Consider the following 18,395-nt stretch of genomic DNA (forward strand, 5'->3'; position numbering starts at 1 on the left):
CAACCCCAGGGTGTGGGGAGAAGGGAGACTTGGGTGTGTGGGGGGGGGCAGGACAGAAATATGGCAAAATATAGCAAAATATAGCAAAAAATGGCAAAATACGGCAAAATATTGCGAAATGGGGTGCGGGGCTGGGGGCGCAGCGATGGGGGGGGGGAGATGCTGGGGGGGGGCGGTCTCTGCGGTGGGGGGCGGGGAGGGGGGGCGGGGAGTCGTGACGTCTGTGCCCCCCCCACCCCCCCCTCCCCTCCCCTCCCGGCCCGCCCCCTGCGCGCAGTCAGCTGAGCCCCGCCGCGGCCACCACCGGAGCCCGGTGTCCCCCCCCCCACCTTGTCCCCGGTGTCGCCCCCCCCCCCCCAAATCCCTCACCCCCCCACTCCGCATCCTCGCTGCCACCCGCAGCGGCTGTCCGGCTGTTTGTCCGCCCCCCCCCTCCAACCCGACACCTCGTTTCTTTGCGCGCCCCCCCCCGGCTTGGCACGACCCCCCCCCCCCGGCACCATGGCCCCCATCGGACTCAAGGCTGTGGTCGGAGAAAGTAAGAGCCCGGCCGCGCATCGCTGGGGGGGGGGGGCTGAAAATTGAGCCGCGGGGGGGGGGGGGGAGGAAGAGAATAAAATAAAGGGGAGGGGGTGGAAAAACGCCGGGCTCCGGGCGGGGGGGGGGAAGCCGAGGGGAAATGCCCCCGGGGGGGGGATGCTGCGGATGCGCCAAACGGAGCCCGGGGGGGGGCTCGGGGGGGACAACGGGCAGGGAGCGGGGACAGCGAGGGGGGGGGTGTCCCCCTCTTTTTTATTTTAATTTTTATTTTTTGGGGGTGTTTTGGAGCTGTTGGGCTTTTTCTGCAGTGCTGAAGGGCGGCGCGGGGGGGGGGGAAGCGGTAAAAAAAAAAAAAACATAATAAATAAATGGCGGGGGGGGGGGGGAAGGAGGAAGCGGGAGGCGCCGGAGCCTTTTCCCCGGATCTGAACGGGCGGGAGGCGATCAGGGCGCGGGCAGCAAAACACGAACGGCCCCCAAATGGCACGGGGGGGGCACCGAGGATGGGGGGGGGACATTAAAGGGGGGGGCACGGGGGGTGTCCGTGCCCAGCGCCGCGCCAGGCCGTGCGCCCTCCGCTTTGTCTGCGCCAAACCCCTCCCCGGGGGGGCTCCCGAATGCCCCCAGAAACATTTTTTCCCCTCGCCCCTCATCCCGGGGAGGGGGTGACCCCCCCCCAGCCCCGATCAGCCCCCCCCCGGGACCCCATGGCCGGGGATTTCGGTGCCCTCCGGCTCGCTATTTTTGGCCGGGGCTGCGGGGCGGAACGGAGGAGCCGCGGCTCCGCTTCCTCCTTCCCCTCCTGCCGCAAGCCGAGCAGCTCCTCAACGGCCTGCTGGCCTCGGGGGGGGGCCAAAAAGCCCCAGGCTGCAGGAGGGGGGGGGGAAATGTTCGTGCGACCCTCCCCCGCTGCGAAAATCTGTGCGTAAAAATAAGGAGACGGGAGCGAAAAGGGCAGGAACCGGGGGGAAACTTCCCCAGGGCTCCCCGCAGCCTTGCTGCCCCCCCCCCCTCCCCGCGCCCATCTTGCGGGACTGATTTCCGTAGCAGGGGCTGGTTTGGGTGTTTTTTTGGTGTTTTTTTTTTTTTTTTGGGGGTGGGGAGGGGGGGCAATGGGAGAAATCCCCGCGGCCGCGATGGCTCCGGCTGCGGAGGCAGCGAACCCCTCCCGCAGCGGTGCAGATGGTGCGGCCGGGGCTGGTGGTGTGATCGGGTGGGTGGTGATGGAGGGGGGGGGGACACCCCCCGGATTGATGCCCCCCCCCCCCCCTCGGATTGATGCCCCCCCGGATTGATGGATTGATGGCCCCGCTTTGTTCCCAGCCGGCACCTGCCCGGGGGGGGGCTGCGCAAGTCGTGTCCCCCCCCCCGACACCCGCCCTGGGGTGCTGCATTAAGGGGGGCGTTAGGGAGGGGGGGTCAGAGCCAAGCGGGTTGGGAAATGAAATGGAAAATGCAGGAAAATGCCCCCCCACACCCGGTTCTCTGCTGCAGGATGGGCTCTGGGAGGGGGGGGGGCTTTGCTGGGTGTCATCCTGGGGGGCTCGACCCCCCTCCCTGCCCGGGCAGGAGGCTGGGGAGAGAAAGGGGCAGCCCCCAGCACATAGGTGGGGGGGGACACGGATCCTGCACCCCCCCAGCAGGGCCCCAGGACCTTGCCCTCGGTGAAGAGGGGACAGACGGGCAGCGCTGCGTGTCCCCTGCCCCCTGTTTTCTGTCATTGTCACGGGCTGGGGGCGATCAGGGCTGTGCACACACACACACACAGAGGAAATCTGGCCGGATCCGTCCCTTTGGGGTTTGGTTGCCCAAAAATAAGGGGATCCGGGCTGGGGAAGGTAAGGGGCAGCGGGGTGCCAGCCCCACAGCCTGCGGAGCGTGGGTGGCTGGAAGGAGAGGGCAGGGCTCTGCGTGCGGGCAAAATGCTGCATAGGATGGAGGGATGGGGCCCCTGCAGGAGCGCTTGGGGGGGTCCAGCCCACCCCCAACCTGGGGCTGGGGGCTCCCGAGGCTGCTGCAGGAGGCTCCGGGTCTCATTGGGGCCGTTCGTGCTTTGTGGTGCTGCTCTCAGCCGGGGCTGCTCCCCGCTGCCAGGAGCCGCAGGGTACCCAGAGCTCCCCCTCCCCGCTGCGGCTCTCCCCCACTGCACCAGGGCAGCGATTCCCCGAGGGGCACCCGCAGAGGGGGGAGACGCTCACCGGGGAGGGCAGCAGGGCTGAGCCTGTGCCCTGGGGCTGACCCGAGGGCAGGAGCCCTCTGCGGGCATCCTCGGAGGAGGGAAGGAGGGAGGGAGGAGGGATGGATGGATGGAGGGATGGAGGGATGCTGCGCGCCGCCACGGCCCCACCTCCAGAGCTGCATTCCGCCCTGGCTTCCCTCCAGGCCAGGATTATTCCTCTGACCAGCTGGTGCTGGAGCAGGACGAGCTCTGGGGGCCCCCAGGGAGCTGGGAGCGGGTGGGCAGGGTGTCGCAGGTGCCCCGGGCACCCGTTGTCACCCCCCAGCCGGGCTGTCCCTGCGCCTCCCCGCATCCAGCAGCGATGGGCGCATCCATACCAGGACCTGCTCTCCCCTGGGGCCGGTTCTCCCGGTGTCTTCGGGTTCCAGCTGGAAAAATCTCACCCGATTGTGGCAGCTGGGGCCCACCCCTGAGGCCCCCAGCCCCAAATCTTCACCTGACCCCCCCCGGGTGGACGTTCCTCCTGTCCTCGCCTGTCCCCGGCTACGTGCTGCCCCCCGGGGCCACCCTGCCCCAGGGCACAGCATCCTCACGGCAGCTCCATCCAGCCCACGCTAAAATCCCCCCTGGACCCCCACCGCCGAGGCCGTGCCACGTCACCCGGTGTCCCCATCCCTCCCTGCGGGGAGGTGACAGCCCAGGGAGCGGGCGCACACCGAGCTGGGTGGCACGGGCAGGGCAGGGCAGGGCTGCGGGCTCGCTGCCAGCCTCAGGGCACGGCCGGGGCCCCCGGGGACCTGCGGAGCTGGTGCGTGACTCACCCGGGCGGCTGGGGGCACCTCGTGCTGCCAGCACCTTGCTGAGGGCACGGGAGGATTTTGGGGCCAACTACGGGATGCTCCGAGTCCATCTCGGGGTGCTTGGCTTGTGTGCTGAGCCAGAGCCAGCTCCGGGCAGGTCCCTGCCACGCACAAGAGGAGGAAGAGGAGGTGATGAAGGGCACGGGACCAGGCCAACGTGGTGGGGACATGGCATGGGTGCACGTCGTGTCCTTATCCTGATCCCTGCATGGGGCAGAGCCTCCAGCTCGGCGTGCCCCAACCCCACAGCCGGGAGCAGACCCCACAGCTCCCACGAGAGCGGGCGCTTGGCAGAGCCCCTGCTGGGGTTTTTGGGTTTGTCCTCGTGGGATTGTTTTGCTTTGCCTCCAGCATCAGCTCCAAGTTGGGTCATGGCTTGAAAATTTAGCAATTTTAGCCTCCAGACCATGGTCTACACCTGAGCCTGAAAAATATTGTCCCTGTGTCACCGTGAGCGATAACCGATCGCTTCGGCAGGGCTGCCTCCACCCACCGATGTCTGCGTGTGCAGGAAAGCAGAAAAAAAGCCACCACCAGGCCTAGAAATTTCCCCTCTTAATAAATAAATAAATAAGGTCTGGGCCCAATTCCCTGGCACCTCTGAGGATTTTTCCTGGGAGGAAGTCCCCCCAAAAACCCAGGCATTGAGGACGAGGCTCGGCACCGCGCGGCCGTCAGCAGATGCTGCGCCCAGCAGCTCGCCGCGTGGGGAGGAGCCCGGGGCTCCTGCCTCTCAGAGGGATAAAATAAATCAGGCTGAAGGCACCGCGACCTGGGGGCTTCCCCACAACCACGCAGAGACACACGGGTGGGCACGCACGGGTACGGCCTTCGTGGAGCCCACGGGATGGGGAGATGTGCCACCGGGGCACCGCCTGGAGCTGGACCCGTGCACCCCGGGGGGTGGCGTTTTGCTCCCTCTTGGTCAACGCGGAGGAGAACCAGGGCAGAAAGTCATTGTGTGTGTGGGGACGAGGGGCACCTACCCCGGGATGCGGTGGCCCTGCACGTCCCGTCCTGCCTCAGGAAAGCTCCTGGCTCCTGCAGCCACTGGCACATCGCAGCACCTCCTCCGAGGGTGGGAACGCCTGGGGGACAAGCACAAGCTCAGGGAAGGGCGATGCCTTCAGAAGGGACCTGCTGTGGGCTGTGCCCCGCTGAGCACCCAGCAGGAGAAGCTCTGCTCGACTCCCAGGTCCTCATGCAGACCCGAAGAACCCATATCAGGAGCAGTCCCGCAGTGAAAATCCTGATGAATTTTATCATTTTTTGATTTTTTGATCACGCCTTTCATCTTCCTCGTGTCCTTCTGGCGGTGCCCCCAAAGTCCTGAGCCGTTCTCCAGGTCTCTGCCCTGCCCCTGTCGAGGCCGTGCAGGTGGTTTTGGCTCCCATAAATGCAATTCTTCTCCGTGCCCCGATAGGCTGATGGCCTCCTTGCCACCCTCTGATCCTATTTCATTGGGGACCACCTAGGGGCAGGACGCTGGCACCTGTGTGTCCCCAGCTGGTGACGTTTTGGATGTAAACGCACGGTCTGCTACATCGGAGCGTGGTTCTGCCTAGGTAACGTTCGCGCTGCCTTCCCCAATTAGTTAACGAACCAGCAGAAGGCAGTTGCCAGGCCAACCCGCAGACAAACACGTCTCAAGGATGCGTCGTGACAGCTCCGCGAGGGAGGTGGGTCTGGAGCAAACCTCACCGAGGGCCTCCGTGGTCCAGCTCCCCGGCGGCTCCAGGACTCTGGGTCCCAAACAGAGTGCACAGGAGGAGGGTGAAGGGATTGAGCCGTGCCTGTGGCAAGGAGCAGCCCGTGGTTGGGGTCCTGTAGGACCGCGGGACCTGGTCTCCTGCTGTCCCTCACGTCACTCCACCCCGCACCACGCCAGGACAAGGTGTGCTGCACACGAGGACCAGGAACATGGTGGCAGAGGAGCATTTCCGAGCAGCAGGAGTTTGGTTTCATAATTCCTGGCATTAGAGAAGGGCTTGGCCATCGCTGCTGAACACCTCTGGGTGCAGAAACCCCATCCTGGTGCTCCAGCACCTGGGGCTGGCCGGGACCCGGCTCTGCTGCTTCCACTGCAGGTGGGCTTTGGGGCTGCTCGCTGGGCTCCGGGCTCTTTCCAAAGCTTGACAACTGCCTTGGGGCACCCCAAATGAGTCCATCCCCGCCCAGCCTGAGTGGGTCACAGCTTTTTCAGCACCTTTTCCCCCAGGAGCAGAGGTGTGGGGTCGGTCCCCGAGGCAGGCGCGGGTCGGTAACACCGCTAAGCCTTTTGCAGCGCCGGACGGGCGCGAGTCCTACTAGGCCACCGTGTCACCGGCCTCTGGCCCTGGCTGCAGGCGATGTGCTGGGACACCCTTCTGCCACCGTCACCCCAGGAGGAGCCCTGCCCAGCGAGGGGGTGGCCGGGGAGGTGGCGGCTCTGGTGCGCCACACGAGGTGTCCCGGTGGCACGGTTAGGACCACGTTACTGGAGGTCCCCAGTTTGAGGTGGGGCTTCCTTGCCCGTGGTGTTGGGGTCTTCTCTGCATTGGAGGATAAACCCCAACCCATCTGCACTGTCCGTTCTCAGCAGGAATTGTGATTAAATCCTTCCAGCCTGAAGGCAGCAGAAGCAACGTCCGAGTGGTGGAGGCGCTGGGTGGGTTGGATACACACACGAATCCCCCCCCCGAAACCTGGGCTGCCTCCAAGATGAAAAGCTCGGCTGCAAGCGTCACCAGCTGACGTTAGAGCCCCAAAGCTCTGGCCGAGACCATCCGAGGGCACGGGTGGCAGCGTCCGACCTGCTGTCGTGTGGACGTGAGAGCATCTCTGCCCAGGAGGGGCCAGCCTTGCCTCGAGGCGCCAGGAGCAGGGGAGCTGCTGTTTCCCCTCTTACCGAGTGCCGAATTGCCTCAAGGATGCCTTTGCATGGCTCATCCTCGACAGCTCATCCTCACTGGCATCCCCTCTCCCTTGCAACCTCACCGGTTTTGCTCCACGGACAAACAGCTGCGGGGCCAGCAGCAACTGGGGCACCCGAGGCTCCTTCCCCACAGCCCTCGATGCAGGACGCTCGCTCCCAGCCTCCTTCCTTCTTGTTCCCAGCCTCCTTCCTTCCTTCCTCTCCCTGCCCCGGAGCACCACGCTGCTGCAGGGGCAGGATTTCTGCCTGGCTGCCCGGATCCAGGAGCCCAGCCCTGTCCCCACCGGCAGCACCTCGGTGCTCCCATCACGGCTGTTTGCCCGCGGTGTCGGGCGCAGGGTGTGGGACGGTGCCTGCAAACAGCACCAAACAGCACCGTTATCCCTGGGTCCTTGCGCAGGGGAAAGAGCCAAAGATGAGGAATGAAAAGAGGGAAGGAGCCTGTGGCAGGAGTCAGCAATTTGTCACCGGGCGCTGGCTGCTCGAAGCTGAGCGAACGCAGCCCCCATGGGGGATGTGGAGCGGGGGCTGCGGGGGGTCCCCGGCACCAGCAGAGAACCAGGGGTCAATGTGGGGGCCCTCTCTGCTGCACCCTGCCCACGGCAAAGCAAAATTCCCCATTGGGTGCCCCGGGTGTGGGTGCACCACGGGGTTTGGGGGTGGCCCCGCCACGGTACCAACCCCGCCTGTTCCCAGTTACCCCCCCCCGTGGCCTGCAGGTGCCCCGCACCCAAGGGAGAAGCTACGGGATGAGAGCAAGGCCAGGCAGCACCCCAAGGTCACAGCCAGCATCTTTTGGGGCTCCCCCAGGGACACCTAATGGGAAGGAGCCGTGTGTGCACCGGCAGCAGGAACCTCCCGAGTTCTGCAGTGGGTTTTGCGCTGCTGCCAGCCCCGTGCCCCTGCAGCTTCACAGCACGTGGCAGGGCAGGGAAGTGAACCCAAATGCAGCATCACCCCAACACGGACATTTATAGGGCTGGCAGCTCCCCCAGGCAGTCCTTTCTGTGTGCCTCCCTCAAGCCCTGTCCTGGAATGAGGCAAATTCAGGTCCCCAGCTGCCCCATATAAACCTGCGTTGAGCTCTGCCCACGGGACCGGCACCCCTGGGGTTGCTGCCATGGGGGAGGCTCCCCGGGATGAGGCTGGCAGGGCGGCACCTGCACCCACTGCCCCCCCACGCCTCCACTTTATGTAATTTAGAAACATTTCCTGATGGGGTTTTAATTGGGGTTTTAATTGGGTACCCCCATCCCTGTCCTGGGGGCCAGGGGCTTGGAGCAAAGCCCCCCGGGAGGGCAGCAGGGATGTGGCACGGTGGCGCACGGACGCAGACCCTTCCCCAAGCCCGGCCAGGCAGCCCAAAACCCTTTACTTCATTGTCCAGGGACAAAGGGGACCTTTGGGGCTTGCTCCCCCACCCCAGCACGGATCCCGGGGTGCCTGCGCCCAGGGAACGGGCAGGGGGTGGCCTGGCTGAGGGGACAGCGCGGGGACACCGACCCCGGCTGGTTGTATAAGCGGGGCAGGGCCGGGTGCGAGATGAGCTTCTGGGGGATTACAAGGAGCAGGCTGAGGCCGCCTGGGGCTTGTTGCTAAAAGGAGCCCTTAAAGCCGCTGTTGTTTTCCTGGCGCTTCGGATTAGGGCCGAGGCGTGCGGGGTGGCCCCCGGGGACCCCCACGTCCCTCTGCCATCTGGGGCGCGCTTTTGGGTCCCGCTCCCTGCTCCCCGCGGGGTGGGCTCAGCTCCTGTGCTCAGCCCCATGTGGGTTTTTGGGGGCCACCCCTTGTGCCAGGTCCCCAAAACACCCCTGCCACCCCAAAAGGAGCCCTACTGAGCGAGTGGCTGTGCTCGGCCACCCCAGGATGGCAGTTTTGGGACCCCCAGGAGGGGTGCAGAGGGGCTGGCACGGCCCCATAAGCAATGGGGGGGGTTCCAGCGCCCCCAGCACAGCCCCCCCGCTGCAGGTGGGCACCCTGGGGTGCTGTGGGGAGGTTTGGGGTGCTCACACCACCCCCTGCTCCCTGTCTCTTGCAGAGATCATGCACGATGTGATCCGCAAGGTGAAGAAGAAGGGAGAATGGAAGGTGAGCAGCGGGGCTGGAGGAGGAGGAGGATGAAGCTGGGAAGGGGTCGGAGCGGGCTGGGAGCCCCAGGGCACCGTCGGGGTGCAGGGCAGGGCTTCTCCCCGCTGCCCCGTCCCCAGCTGGTGCCCGCTGTCCCCAGGTGCTGGTGGTGGACCAGCTCAGCATGCGCATGCTGTCCTCCTGCTGCAAAATGACCGATATCATGACGGAGGGCATCACCAGTGAGTACAGCGCCGCGCACAGCTCCCCCCTGGCACCCAGCCCCCCGTCTCCATCCCGTGCCCGGTGCCTTTGGGTCCCTCCCAGCCTCCTGGCAGCGCTTGGCTCCGAGGAGGATGGCTGCGAGGAGGCCAGGTGTTGTTTTACCCCAGCCCTATAAATAGCTGCCTGCGGCGCTCAGGGAGGAGAAGGAACACACTGGGGAGGTGCTGGGTGTTGGGGGCTTGTCCCCGGGGTACCACCACGTCCCAAGGCAGAGCATCACCCCCAAGTGTCCCCCCCACAGCGCAGGGACACGAGGATGAACCAAAGCAGCCACAGCACAGCAGCACACACACAAATCCATCACCCCCTTCCCTGGGACCTTTCCAAGCACCCAAGTGCCCCCCGCAGGGTGACACAGGGCTGGGGTGGGCTGGGGACAGCCCCAACTGCCACGTGGGTGGGGGCGAGTGGCCAGGGAGATGTTTGGGGCACCAGGGGGCTGGCAGCTGGTGCCACCCCCCCGGCATGACCCCTGTGTTTCCCCCCCCAGTTGTGGAAGACATCAACAAGCGCCGGGAGCCGCTGCCCAGCCTGGAGGCCGTGTACCTCATCACACCCTCCGAGAAGGTGAGCAGGGGCTGGGGGCAGGAGGAGGAGGAGGATCTGCGCCCATGGGGGCACCCTGGCACGGGTCGTGGTGCCAAGCCTGTGGGGTGCAGGGTGGGGGGCACAGGGTGCTGCTCCTTGGGCTTTGGGTGCCGCGATGCGGGGCCGCCCTGCCCAGCCCAGCCACTCGTGTGTCTCTTGCAGTCCATCCACTCCCTCATCAACGACTTCAAGGACCCCCCCACCTCCAAGTACAGAGCTGCCCACGTCTTCTTCACTGACTGTGAGTACAGCAGGGGGACGGGGCAAGGAGCAGAGAGCAGGGGGTGCCCGCGGGGAGCTGCGGGATGGGGCTGGGACATGGCCACGGGCGGGTTTGTGCGTGCCAAAAGTGGGATCCGGGTTCCTCACCCCCAGGCACTGCAGGCAGCACCCCCCCATCACAAAACGCATCGTGCAAACCAAGAGAAGGGAACGATTCCACTAAAACATGCACAGAAAGGTGGGTGGGAGGGATGCCTGGGCAGAGCAGGACCATGGGAGCTTGGCCACCATGCCCTGAGCGCAGCCTCCTCCTCTCCCTCCCCTCCAGCCTGCCCCGACGCCCTCTTCAACGAGCTGGTGAAATCCCGAGCTGCCAAGGTCATCAAGACCCTGACCGAGATCAACATCGCCTTCCTGCCCTCCGAGTCCCAGGTGGGTCTGGGCTGGGGTGTCCCGGGGGACGGGGCAGAGGGGGTGCTCCGGGTCCCTCCCCAGCCCAGCAGGGTTTGCGTAAGAGCCGCAGACCCCACGAGCCCTCTCCCCGCGCTGCTCCCAGCGCCCTGTCTCCTCTGATTACGTCTCAGGGCTGATCGGCTGCGGGGATTTAGCGCCTTGGCCCCGTGCCCGTGCTGTCAGGCTCTGCCCCCCCGGGGGCACCAGGCGGCCAGCCCCCTGCTGCGGGGACAAGGGGAGTGGGGAGGAACGGGTGGCAGTGGATTTTGGAGGAGACCATGGTGAGGGCAGGTGGAAGATGAGCTCCTAGTGGCCCCGTTCATTGCAGAACTGGCTTTGGTTTTACTGTCCCTGCTCCTCCTCATGTCCCTGGTTCCCTGCCTGGGCGCAGGCGATGCTGTGCACAGGGGCTGGGTGAGCTCCTGGGAGCTCTGTGCGTGCCCAGGGGCTGCACCAAGGAGCAGGGGCTGGGGAGGGGCTCAGGGCATGGTGGTGGCGGCCAAAACCCCAAAGGACACCCCGAACATTGCCAAACCTGCAGCCAGGACCCGGCACCTGCCTGGGTTTGGGTCAGGTTCCCCGACCTGCCGGGGACTGCTTGATGTCCCTGCGTCCTGGCCCCGCTAAGCGCCCTCCCCGCTGTGCTCCCCAGGTCTACTCCCTGGATTCGGCCGACTCCTTCCAGAGCTTTTACAGCCCCCACAAGGCCCAGATGAAGAACCCGATCCTGGAGCGGCTGGCGGAGCAGATCGCCACGCTGTGCGCCACGCTGAAGGAGTACCCGGCCGTGCGGTACCGCGGGTGAGGAGGCACAGAGGGGCACGCGGGGGCACCCGGGGGCTCACCAAATTCCCCGGGGAGAGTGGAAAAGGACCATTCCCTCCTCCTCCTTCCGCAGGGACTACAAAGACAACGCCATGCTGGCGCAGCTCATCCAGGACAAGCTGGATGCCTACAAGGCTGACGACCCCACCATGGGCGAGGTGAGCAGGGGGAGGCACGGGGGGCGCATCTCAGGGGGCACCCCCTGATGGGTGGTGGCAGCGGGGACGTGGGGACCGCTGCTGACGGCTCCGGTGGCTCGGCAGGGCCCGGACAAAGCTCGCTCCCAGCTCCTCATCCTGGACCGTGGCTTCGACCCCGCTTCCCCGGTGCTGCACGAGCTGACCTTCCAGGCCATGAGCTACGACCTGCTGCCCATCGAGAACGACGTCTACAAGTGAGTGCCCCCCCCGTGCTCACCTGCACCCAGGCACCCGGGGCTGATGCAAAAGCCTTTTCTAAACCCCCTCCCAACCTATAAATGGGTACAAGGCAGTGGGAATTAAATCAAACTGAAATAACCTTGCCCCATCGCTGGCAGAGCCCAGAGCAGCCCCCACCTGCCCCATGTCCCCCCCAGAGCCACGTGTGACCACGTGCCCCGTCCCCTCCCCGCTCCTGCCCTCTTCCCAGGTACGAGACGAGCGGCATCGGGGAAGCCCGGGTTAAGGAGGTTCTCCTGGACGAGGACGACGACCTCTGGGTGTCCCTTCGCCACAAGCACATCGCGGAGGTGTCCCAGTGAGTGTCCCCGGGGTGCCTCGCTGCCGCCCCTGCCCCATGTGGGTGCGTTTGGGCACCCAGCGGCCCCTCGGGTCGGTCCCTCTGTGCTGATGGCTGCGCCCTCCTCCTGTCCCCAGGGAGGTGACCCGGTCCCTGAAGGAGTTTTCATCGAGCAAGAGGATGAACACAGGCGATAAGGTGACACCTCCGGGCAAGCGCAGGCACCCAAGGGCCAGGATACAGCAAAGCCTTACGGGGATACCTGTAAAGGGTTCCTGATGGGCAGGGGGGAGCCATGGGGCACTGACCCCACACCTGGGGCTGAGGGAATGGGGAAGGTGCCCTTGGAGGGGCACCAGGGTCCCCCCGGCACGGGGTGCACACGTGTCCCACCAAACCCCAACAGAGGGGGAGGTTTGGGCAGGGTCCTGGCCCCAGGTCCCCCGGGGTGACCTCGTCCCCTTCCCTCGCAGACCACCATGAGAGACCTGTCCCAGATGCTGAAGAAGATGCCGCAGTACCAGAAGGAGCTCAGCAAGGTAAAGCAGGGAAAGGTCCGAGCAGGGCCACTGGTGCTGAGCCTCACCGGGAGCACCCAAAGGTGGCTTTCCCAGTGGGAAGGTGGCTCCGGGCTGGGGCTGGCAGCTTTGGGGTGATGGCACGGGGACCTTGGTGTGCTCCAGCCCTTCAAGGGTGTCCCTGTGTGTCTCTCCCCAGTACTCCACTCACCTGCACCTGGCCGAGGACTGCATGAAGCACTACCAGGGCACGGTGGACAAGCTCTGCAGAGTTGAACAGGTACCGGCACCCCACACACCCCCTCTGTAACCCCATGGGATGGCCGGGGACAGCAGCTCCTGCCCAGCAGCCCAGAGCCACCACCAAGTGGTGACGAGCGCGCCCGTGCTCCGCAGGACCTGGCCATGGGCACCGATGCTGAAGGAGAGAAGATCAAGGACCCCATGAGGGCCATCGTCCCCATCCTGCTGGACGGGAACGTCAGCACCTACGACAAGATCCGCATCATCTTGCTGTACATCTTCCTGAAGAATGGTGAGGAGGAGAGCGGGGCGGGGGGAGAAGGGATGTGGGCAGCTCCGGGAGCATTGGGCCAGCAAAAGTTGGGTGGAAAAGCTCAGCCCTGTGTGACTGCCACCCAGCCAGGTGTCCTGAGGTGATGCCGAGGGGCCGTGTCCCCGCTCGCATGCATTCCTCAGCAGGTCCCATTTTCCCAAATCTCCCCATTTCTCTGCAGGTATCACCGAGGAGAACCTGAACAAGCTGATCCAGCACGCCCAGATCCCGGCAGAGGACAGCGAGATCATCACCAACATGGCCCACCTCGGGGTGCCCATCATCACAGACGTGAGTGTCCACCTCCCGCCCCCCCCTCAGCCCCCGAGAAGGCCCCCACCCTGCTCGTGTCCCTCGGGACGTCCCTGTTGGGGTGGCCCTCCCGTGGCTCAGGGTGTCCCCGTCCTCGTGCCCAGTCCACCCTGCGCCGCCGGAGCAAGCCAGAGCGGAAGGAGCGGATCAGCGAGCAGACCTACCAGCTCTCCCGATGGACCCCCGTCATTAAGGACATCATGGAGGTGAGACAGCGACGGCGGGGACGGGGGGGACAGCAGGGACCTCAGCACCACTGGGCAGGGACCTGTGGGGAGCAGGGGGCTGCTGGCACATCTCCCCAGTGCACCCTTTGCGCCACTCACAGCCCCGTGGTGCCACGCGGGCAGTGGCTGTGGGGGTTTCTTTGTGATTGCACCAAGGTAGGGGGGGATTTGGGAAGCTTCCCTGGCCCCCATGTGCACACCGGGCTGTTGGGGGGTTGCGCAGCCCCCAGAGCATCGCGTCCTGAGCGTCCCCACAGTACAAAGCCCAGCCCTGCGCTCGGTTACCGCAGCTCCCTTCGTTTCCAAAAGCACGCAGCCTCGCTCCTGCCTTCCTCCACCCAGCTCCGTGCAAACTTCCCCGCCCCGTTTTGCACCTGGGGCACCCTGAAGCTGATCCCCGAGTTCTGTGGGGTCTGCAGAGCGCAGCCAGGTCCCAGCAAACAGCTCGCAGGTGATGTTAATCCCCCTGCTGTGGTCACCGAGCACAAAGCAGCAGCTTCCTTACCTTACCCAGGGCTGGGTCCCCCAGCTGGGACGCTTGGAGATCAGCTCCAGCCCTTGAGGCTCTCAGAAAAACAAAATGAGGAAGACCCCGGCCTCCTTTCCCCACCTTGGGAGGCACCTCGAGGTTAGGGTGAGCCTCAGCCCGTGCCCCACTGCAGCCCCTGCGCTGCCCCTGCCCCGCAGCAGAGGCACCACCTTCCCCCTCCCAGCTGCACCGAATTTCAGGAGCTCAACCAAATCCTCCCCCAAAGCCACCCGATGCAAATGTATGCAAATATATGCAAATGAACAGCACGTAATTGAATTGATAGGGCTTTGCCTGGTGTCTGTGCCCTGGGGGCTGCACCCTGCTGGGGTTTGGGAGCAGGGTGAGGGAGGAGCGGGGACGCGGGTGTGGGGCAGCGCCCGGCTGCTCACTGAGGCTGTGCCCCGCAGGATGCCATCGACGACAAGCTGGACACCAAGCACTACCCCTACATCTCCACCCGCTCCTCCGCCTCCTTCAGCACCACCGCCGTCAGGTGGGTCCCGCGGCACCCAGCCCCTGCCCTCCCCCTCGCGGCCATCCCGTGCCTCAGTTTCCCCACCCCGAACAGAAAACAGGACGCCCTCGTGGCTGGGAAGGCACCGAGGACATCACCTGCTCTTACAGCAATTTGGGAACTAATTAATTTTTATTTTTATTTATTTTTATTTTTATTTTTATTTTTATTTTTATTTTTTTATTTTTTAATAAGCTAACCCACTGCTGTCAGAGCCGTCCCTAACCCCTCTCCTCCCTCTCTAGTGCCCGCTACGGCCACTGGCACAAGAACAAGGCCCCCGGCGAGTACCGCAGCGGCCCCCGCCTCATCATCTTCATCCTGGGAGGGGTGAGCATGAACGAGATGCGCTGCGCCTACGAGGTGACGCAAGCCAGCGGCAAGTGGGAAGTGCTAATAGGTGAGTGGGGGCCCGGCCCCGCGCCCCCCGCCCGCTGCTCATCCCACGCTCGCCCTGCGCCGCCGCCGCCAAATCCGGCCTCCAGGTGACTGCAGGGCCCCTGCGCCGAGGCGTCCTGCCGGTGTCACCCCCCTGGGGACACAGCGTGACCCCCCAGCCGCCCCCCTCTTTGCCCCCCTCTTCGTCGCCTGGGTGAGTTTTGCTGCGCGAGGTGCAGGAGCTGGGGGGGGGGGGTGCAGCCGGCGCTGGCCCCGTTGCCCCCAGCGCTGCATGGTGCTCCTTTGGGGCCGTGTCGCAGGAGGAAGGAAGCGCTGTGCAACCCGGCACGCAGCGGGTGTGCAATGGGGTGTGTGCAACCCGGCACAGCCCACAGGCACAGCGGGACACGTGCCGTGCGTGCGCCCTGCCCCGCGCAGCGTGCCCGCCTTCGGCACCCTTCGCTCAGGCGTGATGCACACGGTGGCAGCGCTGCCTGCTGCCAGCGGGGGCTCCGAGACCCCCTGAGACCCCCAGGGGAATGCAGCTGGGCCCAGGACAGGCTCGGGCAGCCGGTCGCCATCCCCCACCTGCCCCCCGACCCGTCGCCATCCCGCGTCTCGCCCATCTCGTGCCGTGCACCTCTCCGTGCCCACCGTCCTCGCATGCTCGGGGCGGGTGGCGCATCCTTCGTCATTGTCCCCCCTCCCCAAAATGCGCCCGAGCTGCCGCGGGCTCCCCGGCCGGCGCCGGTGCATGCTGTGTGCCCCCCGGGGCTGTGGCCGGGACGTCAGCCCCGCTCTGTTCTCCCGCAGGTTCTACTCACATTCTCACTCCCACCAAATTTCTCATGGACCTGAGGCACCCCGACTTCAGGGACTCCACTAGGGTATCATTTGAGGATCAGGCTCCAGCAATGGAGTGAGCCAAAGAAACCAAGTAAAGGCAGCCTACTAACGAAAAAAGAAACTCTTCCTCCCCGAAGGGCTTTCTTTGATTCTTCCGTCCTTCCGTTAATTATGATTTCGGTTTGCTTTTCCTTTCGGGTTCCGTTGATGAGAAAATGCTTGCAGTTCCTGGGCTGGAACGCCTCCAGCGCCGCCTCCATCACCCGCCATGGCTCCGGCCCCGCCGGCCCCCTCATGCCATCCGCTCCCCATCGCGCGCTCCGGAGGGGCCGGGACGCGGGGCAGGTCCCACCCGCTCGGGGACAGGTGGAGCGCTGTCCCGGGGGGGCTGCGTGTGCGTGGGGCAGCCCCCGCCGCCTGCCCCGGCTCCTCTCGCCGTTGCGGTGTGCTCGGGGGAGAAGAAATTGGGCTGAAATCCTCGGTTCTGTAGGAAATCTTGGTTTTGCTTGGCTCTTCGCGGTGGCGGTGTGGTGGCCTCCCCAGGATGGGGCAGGGCCACGTGCTGTCCCCCCCCCGGGGCTCATGGGGACAAAGGTCCGTCCTCCTGCCACCAGCAGCGCTCGGGCACGGGGATGTGGTGCCCAGCATCGTGCTGGCCGCATCCTGCTCCAGGCAGAAGCAGCCCCTGCAACACGGGGGCCAGGCAGGGCGCAGCCAGGCAGGAGCAGGGCTGCCAAAGTCAGGACCTCCCCTTCACCTCCTCCTCCTCCTCTCTGACCCCTTTTTCCCCCCCCCCCCCGTCACCCCTTCTGCCCAGGGATGCTCAGTGCTGCGTCCTGCTGCCCCCCCTTGCGATGCTCCTCCCACCCCGATGCCCCCCGCAGGTGTCCGCTGCAGGATGGGGACAGGAGGGTCCCCATCGTCCCCATCCCCGCTGCGCCCCCCAGCACCTCCCGGCCCCCCCGGCCTCATCCCGCCGCCCTCCAGCTCCATCCATCTCCTCCATCTCTCCTTTGCCTTTCCTTTCCCCGTTTTTTCCTCCCATGGGCGTTCATTTCTGTGCAAGCATTTCCAGTTGCGTGCGCACCCTCCCGCCAGGTAAGGCCTTGCCGGGGGGGGCCGGGGACCCTTTTTGGGGAGGGGGGAGGAGCAGGGCCATCAGCTGGGACATGGGGGGGACGCACGAAGCCGGCGCTGATGCCCTCGCCCTCTCTGCCCCCCGCAGGGTCCACGCACATCCTCACCCCACAGAAACTGCTGGACACGCTGAAGAAGCTCAATAAAACAGAGGAGGAAAGCAGCAGTTAAAAGGAAACGCCGCCAGCGACCCGACGCCGACTGCACCCCCCCCGCCGGGCACCCGGCCCGGGGCGCGCTCCTGCGCCGAACCGCGTCCCCGTCCCCAAACCCAAACCCAAACCCTACCCGACCCTGGCCCGGCCGAGCTTTCTCTCTTGTTCTTGTGTTGAGCCCCCCCTGCTCCTTCCCTGTCCCCCTCTCAGCACAGGGAAGGGACCCCAGATGCAAGCGCGTTAGGAGACGCGCTGCGGCGTGGCCAAAAAAACGTACTGATACCCGCACCCTGAGCTGCCGCTGTCTGGGGAGCTCATCTCCCAGTGACCCGCAAATGGCAGCGACATAAATAACAGGAAAATGCCAAAAAAAAAAAAAAAAAACCCTCCCTGAAATTTTCCCTCCCCTTTGGGTTCCTGCAGGGACGGACGGGCAGCCGGCCGCCCCTCCTGCCCCATGGCGCCCGCGCTGCTGCTGGCGGTGTTTCCTCCCCAGCTCTTTTTGGGGTAGAAGCCCCCCCCTCCCTGGTGCCCTTTCCCTTGGATTTGGGGGCGGCTGCCCCCCCAGATGTGCGTGCCAACATCTGGCAGGGGACGGGGGGGGTGGCTCTGCCCCACGCTACCCCAAATCCCCACGCAAAAAGGGACCAGAACGGTCAAACCCCGCGGACGGGACCCGTTTGCTTGCACGGCCCTTCCCTCCCCGTCAGGCTGCGTCCTCCTTCAGCCCACAGATATATATATATATTTTTAACAGGCAGCACACACACACACACATATATATATATATCCCTGCAGACAAGGAAGCTATGAGGCCCCCACCCCGCTCGTGTCCCCCCCGTGGTGAAGCGTTCCCGAGCGTGCCGTCGCCCCGAGGCCCCGCAGCCCCCCGGGCCCCCCAGCGGACCCTGTGTATATGAATTCTGTGTCTCGTGCAGTTCTTACAGCTTGGTGTATAGTGATTTAACCAAAACTCCTCGGATTTTTTGTTTTTTACGTCCCAGGATTGCCCCCCCCCGCCCCGCCACTAGATGCACTGCAATATTTTGGGGTCCTTCGTTTTGTTCTCTTCTGTTCCCTCCCTCTTAAGGCTGTGACCCCCTTTTCCTTCCCCGAAATCTCTTTCTTGCCTCGTTGGTGGTTCTCCCCTCTCCTTCCTTTCCCTGTCTGCTCCTTGCCCATAAAGTTAAATATATATTTTTAGGGCAAAGGCTGTATCATTGCACTGATATTTGTCGGTTCCCCCTTGGTCCTCCCGCCCCGTTTGAGTTCCTTCTCAGTTTAGCAACGCGAAAACGCTTCAGGATCCTGTATGTTGGACGTTATTATTATTATTATTTTTTTTTCTGTTACAGTTATTTATATAAAAAATAATTTATCAAAAAGAAAAACTAAAAAAAAAAAAAAAATCTAGTCTGTCTTGGAACTTGTTTACCTTGAAGTTACTGGAATCTAAGTGTTTGACGGTGTTGAAGCACAACCATGTATCATCTCTGTATAGCTGTTCTGTACAAGCACTCGAGTGGCTCAATAAACGCGATCTCCATACCCAGTGCAAGGAGGCTGC

General features: G+C 64.5%; 1 protein-coding gene across 2 annotated transcripts; it reads left to right on the forward strand.

Moving 5' to 3' along the window:
• The first annotated feature begins 273 nt into the window (after positions 1-273).
• On the forward strand, positions 274-18,386 carry STXBP1 (syntaxin binding protein 1). 2 transcript variants are annotated; one of them, XM_038188115.2, is made up of 20 exons: positions 437-538; positions 8,532-8,581; positions 8,721-8,802; positions 9,336-9,412; positions 9,596-9,674; positions 9,984-10,087; positions 10,761-10,909; positions 11,007-11,091; positions 11,197-11,327; positions 11,564-11,671; positions 11,791-11,851; positions 12,127-12,192; positions 12,371-12,451; positions 12,568-12,706; positions 12,909-13,018; positions 13,144-13,245; positions 14,206-14,291; positions 14,558-14,712; positions 15,504-15,627; positions 16,762-18,386. In XM_038188115.2, the coding sequence occupies exons 1-19, from the start codon at positions 502-504 to the stop codon at positions 15,611-15,613; spliced, it is 1,812 nt and encodes a 603-aa protein (XP_038044043.1). In that variant the 5' UTR covers positions 437-501; the 3' UTR covers positions 15,614-15,627; positions 16,762-18,386. The 2 variants fall into 2 exon arrangements, with proteins under 2 accessions (XP_038044044.1, XP_038044043.1); XM_038188116.2 differs by lacking the exon at positions 15,504-15,627 and having other exon boundaries at positions 274-538.
• The last annotated feature ends 9 nt before the right edge of the window (positions 18,387-18,395 follow it).

This window comes from Anas platyrhynchos, chromosome 18, assembly GCF_047663525.1.
Source record: "Anas platyrhynchos isolate ZD024472 breed Pekin duck chromosome 18, IASCAAS_PekinDuck_T2T, whole genome shotgun sequence".
In the NCBI taxonomy this organism is placed as follows: Eukaryota; Metazoa; Chordata; class Aves; order Anseriformes; family Anatidae; genus Anas; species Anas platyrhynchos.